Here is a 6,246-nt window from a genome sequence, read left to right on the forward strand (position 1 = left end):
TGGAAGTACTGTATGTAATGAACCAATTAATAATAAAAAGAATGAAAGTTATTAAAATACTTTTAGATATCAAAAAATGAGATGAATATCGTTGTAAAAAAGAATAGAGTCTATATTCTTATAACAAATATCTTTTTCAAAAAAATAAATTGATTTAATTCTATATTTGACACAAAATTCTTACTCCATAAGTTAAATACATAGAATTAACTCTATTATCTAAACACTACACTTTTCCTTTTATGAATTATATTGATAACTTAAATTAGGTTTAAATAACCATAATTGTTTCAATTTACCTCAATTTTTTTTTTGGAAATGACACTATTATTAATGATTGATATTTCTTTTTTTAATAAAACTGTTTTTTTGAATTTAAGATGGATATGATATTGGTTATTTTATAAAACTTACAAATTAATTTTCATTGTAGAAGGTTAAAAATTTAATATATCAAGAATTTAATGAGTTAATATTAAAAACTATTAGAATAAAAAAAATGTAATAGTAAAATAGTAAAACACTTGAGTTAGTTTTAATAATTCAATAAAAAAAAGAACAAATAAAAATGAATATAAATTTTGTGAAAATAATAATTTTTATACAAAATATAATTGTTTGTATAACATATGAAAGGAAAATAACGACTTAAAATTAAAAAATAGAAACAAATTCCATTTTACCAAAAAAAAAGAACATAATATTCTTTTAATAACATCATCAAAAATATTGAACGTAATAATTAGCAATGAGAAAACACAGTTTGTTGAAAATTAAACAGAGTGTTATACAAAGAGATATATTTTAAATGATTTATCTACAACCTTCACAAGGATTTAATACACAATGGTTAATTCTATCATAAAATTGTTGAATATAATTTTGGATGTCGTCCATAGATATTATATTCCATAAATATTCAACAAAACTAATTAACTCTTCTTCATTTCTAAATTGTCTATTCTTAACTTCGACTTGTATTTTACTGAACAAGTCATTTAAAGGATTTAAATCAGAACTATCATGAGGAAAGAATTCTAAAAAAGGAAAAATTTCTCCTTTTAACATCCTTTCGTCAAGAAATACATGTGGACCAAATTTTTCTAAAACTTCATCAGAAATACCATAATTTTTTAATGCTTCTCCAAGTAACATATCACCTTTAATGTTAATTAAAGGTGATTTCCATCCATTAGCTATAGCTCCCCATACTGTTATTTCTAATAATTTTCCTTTAGCAGTAAAAGCAGTAAACACAGGCATTTCTCCTTTATTACAACGAGTTAAAACACCATTTTCTCCAACTCCTATTATAGCAGTTGAACTTAAAACAATTGGTCTATTTAATTCAAGAATTTTTGCTGCAAATTCTTTTCTTTCATCTTCATCTTTTTGTGTAAACCTTCCAATAAAAACACCATTTTCAAATTCACCATAATGAGAAGTTCTTCCTGAACTTGGTGTTTCAAGTTCATTACTTCCTTTATGTAATTTTTGTCTTATAACACGAACAGTTTCTTTTGAAAGTGAAACATCAGGGAATTTCTTTTTAATTTCAGCAGCAATTTTACTACAAGAAATGTCTTTATTATCAGAAAATTGTGCAATAAATTCTTCAATTTCATCTGTTAATTTTGGTTTTCTTCCTCTTTTTCTTGACAATTGATGGTCATTTCCATAACATTTTAGAAAACATCGTACTGTAGATGGACTTCTACCTAATTTCTTAGCAATGGCATATACTGAAGATCCATTTTGCTCTTTTTCATTTATTATTTGTAATTTGATGTCATCCGTTAATGGTCGTCTTGGTGAAATCATAAAAAATTTTGATTTTAGATTTTCAAAAAGGGTTCTCAAATGATGCTCTTTTTGGCATTATTTACTTCTCCTTTTTTTTCCTTCTAATTCTTTTTTTCCTCTAATTTTTCAGGATTTTCTTCTAATTTTTATTAATTTATTTTTTATTTTTTTTTATGTAGATTAGTCAAATTCTTAGATTGAGATTTTATTGTCAATTTATCATATTCCATTGTATTTCTTAAATTTAACGGGAAATTTTGTTCAAAAAATATCAGTATTATTTTGGAAAATAAAAAAGATTTGTCTTAAAAAAGCTTCTTCGAATGATTTCAATTATAGCTTAAACTAAAATTTGGAAAAAAACTCAAGTTACTTTAAAAAGCAATGGAAATGAAGATTAACAAAAGATTTTTATTACAAAAAAAAATTTTTTTTTTAAAAAGTAATAAATAACACAAATAAAAAAAAAAGAAAAAATTAAAAAAGAGAAGAAAAAGAACTTTAATTTCAAAAACAAAAAAAGAAGATAAGAAAAAGAATGACAACACAACCTATTCAAGAGATTTCGAATCAGTTTTTAAGTGGATATGTGATATGTGTTAGTGGATATTCTGTTTGTTATTTTTATTAATTATTTTATTAATTTAAACAGTTAATTATAATAACACAAAACATAGACAGATGAACGAGTGTTATTAGGAGGAATGATTGAACAATTTGGAGGAATTTATATGGAAGATATGGAAAGTCGGTCAGTTTCTTTTCTTTTGTCAAAAGGATTAACAAGTGATAAAGCAAGACATGCAAAACGGTGGGGAGTACCAGTTTTAAATCATCAATGGCTATTTGATTGTATTGTTGAACGAAGATTTGTTTCAATAAATAATTACATATTAAGTCTTAGTATGTAATTTTGTTTATAATTCATTTGGCAATCTTGTCAACGTAGTTTTACGTTGGTCTTAGTAATCAAAACAAGAAAATTAATATATTAGTTTTTAATAGTTTCAAAAAGTAATAAATAATAGTTACTTATAAAAAAAAGGAACTTATAAAACCAATTGATGAATTCTTTGTCATCTAAAACCATAAATCAACAATTCTTTAATGGATATATTATATCATTGAGTGGATTCTCTGTTCAAGAAAAATTAATTATGAAAGGAATGATTGAAGAGTGTGGAGGAATGTGTACTGATGATATGAATAGTTCTACAATTACATTCCTCATTGCAAAAGCATTATCAAGTGAAAAAGCAAGATGTGCATTAAGGTGGGGAGTACCAGTTCTTAATTTTCAATGGTTATTTGATTGTTTAAAAGAAGGTAGAGTAATATCTATTAACAAATATGTTTTAAATACTTTTAGTTATTAAGAATTTATACATTTGAAGCCATTTTGTTTTTGTTAGTTTAAGTTATAATTTTTAAAAAATTTTGAGAGAAAAAAAATTAAAAAAAAAATTAAAAAAAAGAAAAAAAAAAATAAAGAAATTAATTTAAATGAGTGAATTGTATATTACACAACCTACTCTTGAATATTTTGATAGAGAATCAGGTTTTACTCCAGAACAAATGATTCAAAAAATATCAACATCAACAACACTTTATGTAGGAAATGTTAGTCATTCTATGAATGATAAAAGAGTATATACATTATTTGGAAGATTTGGAAATATTAACCGAGTTATTATGGGCGTTAATCATTCAAATGAACCATGTGGTTTTTGTTTTGTAGAATTTAATAAAAGAAATGATGCAGCATTAGCAATGAAAGCATTAGATAGAACACAAGTATTTGGACAATATATTAGAATTGATTGGGATTATGGTTTTGTTGAAGGAAGACAATATGGAAGAGGAGATGGTGGTGAACAAAAACAAACTCAACGTAAAAGAAAATTTTATAATCATTCTGATAATTATAGAAATGAAAGAAGATTTGAATTTCATGAAGATACTAGAAGAAATGATTATGATGATACATGTGATTCTAGAAGAAGATATGTTGATGAAGAAGATCAATTACCTTCACGTAGAGGAGATAGAAGATATTAAGTAAATTTAGTTTTTTTTTTTAATAAATTTATAATTAAATAAATTATTCAATATAATTTAATATTTTTCAGTTCCAAATAATAAAATTTGTAAATTTTTAGAAGAAAAATCTTTAAAAGAATGATAAATTCCTAATGATTGAAGTTCTATTACTTTTGACTGATAATTAATTGCAATAATTAAATTAACATGAGTTGCATATGCAGCTTTTAAACCTGTCAAAGAATCTTCAAAAATAACAGTATTTTGAGATGATGCATTAATTTTATTCATTGCTTTAATAAATAATTCAGGACTTGGTTTAGGTAAACATGAATTATCATAAAGAATAATTTGGTCCATAGTAAACCATCTTTCAAGATGTAAATATTTAAAATATAATTTCATAGTATTTGTTGAAGCCATAGAAGCAATAATATAATGATATTTATTTGAATTATTTTTTAAATAATTTAATAATTGTTCTGCTCCTTTTTGTAATGAAACTCCTTTTTTTAAAATTGTTTTTAAAAATTTCTTTTTATCATTTAAAATATCTGATATTATTTTTGTATTATTTGTTTTCATTATATCAATTATCGTTTGTTTACTTGATTTTCCAATATGTTCTTTTAAATAACTTTCTTTTGTTAAATAAATTCCTCTTTTTTCAAATGAATATTTCCATACTAAATAATTTATGTTTGTATCATCAAATAATGTTCCATTAAAATCAAATATAAAATTTATTATTTGACTCATTAAATATTATTATTTATTTATTCTTTCTTTTTTACTTAGTTTCTTTTTATTTTTTGTTATTATTTATAAAAGATAGAACTATAAAATTATGTTATTGACTTAATGGAAAAGAATATTAGTTCTATGAAATTTTGTGTTTATTTATTAACTTCTATTAATCCTGGTTTTAAATATCATACTTATATTGGAAAAACAACTTGTCCTCCAAGAAGAATTAAACAACATAATGGAATTATTAGTGGTGGTGCTTTCAAAACTGAAGCTAAACGTCCTTGGGAAATGGTAATTGTTGTTCATTCATTTCCAACTCAAACAAAAGTTTTACAATTTGAATGGGATTGGCAACACCCAGAAAAAGGTAGAAGAGTAAGACAAGCATTTGATAATATGAAAGGAAAACATTGTGGAACTATGTTTTCATTACAATATAAAATTAGATTACTAGCAGAGATTCTTCAAATGCCTTCATATTGTAAATTACCATTATCTGTTTATATTACAACTCATCGTTATGATAATTTTTTAAATGATTGTCCTCCTTTACCAAAACAAATAACTGTTGAATATGGAGATTTAAATGATATAATGAAATGTGTTGGTATCGCTAGAATAGACAGAAAAGAAAAAACGAAAATAAAACATGATAATATTTTTGATAACCTTCATGGTACTTCTCAATCTCAATTATCTCAATTAATAGAAGATTTTCATCTTGATGATAAAACATCACAAGAAGTTACGTTGACTGAAGAACAAAAAAAAATTCAAATGCAAAAAGAATTAAAAGAAATACAAAATACTTCATCTAATTGTTTTATTTGTCATCAACGTATTAAATTAGACCAACGAATTGTTAAATGTTTGTATAAATGTGGAATGAAAGCACATCTCTGTTGTCTTGGAAAAATGTTTAGTGAAAATACTCATACATTAATACCAACAACAGGAAATTGTCCTAAATGTCAGAGGGAAATAAGATGGGGAGATATTATTAAGGTATTAAAGAATAAAACTATTGAATCTTTTTAAAATATTTGTATAAAAATATAAAACTTTAAAAATGAAGAATGACAAATGTGTTTTTCTTTTTGAATTTAAATAACACCACATGCTTTTCTTTGTGGTTTGTTTTTCTTCACATTATATGAATGTTTGAAAGTATTACCAATATTAGAAACAGTAAAAGATGAACTTTTTGGTTGGTAATGGACAATTATTTCACTACCAACAATTACAATTTTATCAAATTTATCAGTAACTGCAGCATTACAGTCTTCAGTTAGATAAATCTTCTTTGAATATTTATTCATTAAAGAAACGGCAGGTTCAGTTGGATGTTTATAAAGATTACCATGACCACATGAAATTAATGAAACTGTTGGTTTAAGAACTCCTAACCATTCAGCATTATTAGAATGTTCTGATCCATGATGATTAGCCTTATATAAATCTACTTCTCCAACAACATCTTTATATGAAGACTCTATATTATGATAAAGATAACCAAATCTAGAGCCACTGTCTTGTCCATCTAAATCACCAGAAGTAGAATAAACAAAATCTCCCAATTGAATTCTTAAAGAAATGGAATAATCGTTTTCACTTGGAATATTCTTTTGGTCATGATAATCAGCAGCTAATGGC

The 6,246-nt window shown here is 24.2% G+C and overlaps 6 protein-coding genes across 6 annotated transcripts; 4 read left to right on the plus strand and 2 right to left on the minus strand.

Annotated features, from left to right (window-relative positions):
• Positions 1-813: 813 nt before the first annotated feature.
• Positions 814-1,821, minus strand: ENU1_194840 (hypothetical protein; the record flags this gene model as incomplete). Its single annotated transcript, XM_008861937.1, has 1 exon — positions 814-1,821. The coding sequence occupies one exon, from the start codon at positions 1,819-1,821 to the stop codon at positions 814-816; it is 1,008 nt and encodes a 335-aa protein (XP_008860159.1).
• Positions 1,822-2,341: 520 nt separating this feature from the next.
• ENU1_194850 (BRAC1 domain containing protein) lies at positions 2,342-2,714 on the plus strand (the record flags this gene model as incomplete). Its single annotated transcript, XM_008861938.1, has 2 exons — positions 2,342-2,416; positions 2,481-2,714. 2 exons carry the CDS (start codon positions 2,342-2,344, stop codon positions 2,712-2,714), a joined length of 309 nt encoding a protein of 102 aa, XP_008860160.1.
• A 153-nt stretch (positions 2,715-2,867) lies between these two features.
• ENU1_194860 (BRAC1 domain containing protein) lies at positions 2,868-3,179 on the plus strand (the record flags this gene model as incomplete). Its single annotated transcript, XM_008861939.1, has 1 exon — positions 2,868-3,179. One exon carries the CDS (start codon positions 2,868-2,870, stop codon positions 3,177-3,179), a length of 312 nt encoding a protein of 103 aa, XP_008860161.1.
• A 127-nt stretch (positions 3,180-3,306) lies between these two features.
• On the plus strand, positions 3,307-3,861 carry ENU1_194870 (RNA recognition motif domain containing protein; the record flags this gene model as incomplete). Its single annotated transcript, XM_008861940.1, has 1 exon — positions 3,307-3,861. The coding sequence occupies one exon, from the start codon at positions 3,307-3,309 to the stop codon at positions 3,859-3,861; it is 555 nt and encodes a 184-aa protein (XP_008860162.1).
• Positions 3,862-3,918: 57 nt separating this feature from the next.
• ENU1_194880 (haloacid dehalogenase family hydrolase domain containing protein) lies at positions 3,919-4,602 on the minus strand (the record flags this gene model as incomplete). Its single annotated transcript, XM_008861941.1, has 1 exon — positions 3,919-4,602. The coding sequence occupies one exon, from the start codon at positions 4,600-4,602 to the stop codon at positions 3,919-3,921; it is 684 nt and encodes a 227-aa protein (XP_008860163.1).
• Positions 4,603-4,704: 102 nt separating this feature from the next.
• ENU1_194890 (GIY-YIG catalytic domain containing protein) lies at positions 4,705-5,631 on the plus strand (the record flags this gene model as incomplete). The annotated part of the gene is made up of 1 exon (XM_008861942.1): positions 4,705-5,631. The coding sequence occupies one exon, from the start codon at positions 4,705-4,707 to the stop codon at positions 5,629-5,631; it is 927 nt and encodes a 308-aa protein (XP_008860164.1).
• Between the last annotated feature and the right edge of the window lie 615 nt (positions 5,632-6,246).

The sequence above is a fragment of the Entamoeba nuttalli genome, assembly GCF_000257125.1.
Source record: "Entamoeba nuttalli P19 unplaced genomic scaffold asmbl_9139, whole genome shotgun sequence".
NCBI classification, from domain to species: Eukaryota; Evosea; order Mastigamoebida; family Endamoebidae; genus Entamoeba; species Entamoeba nuttalli.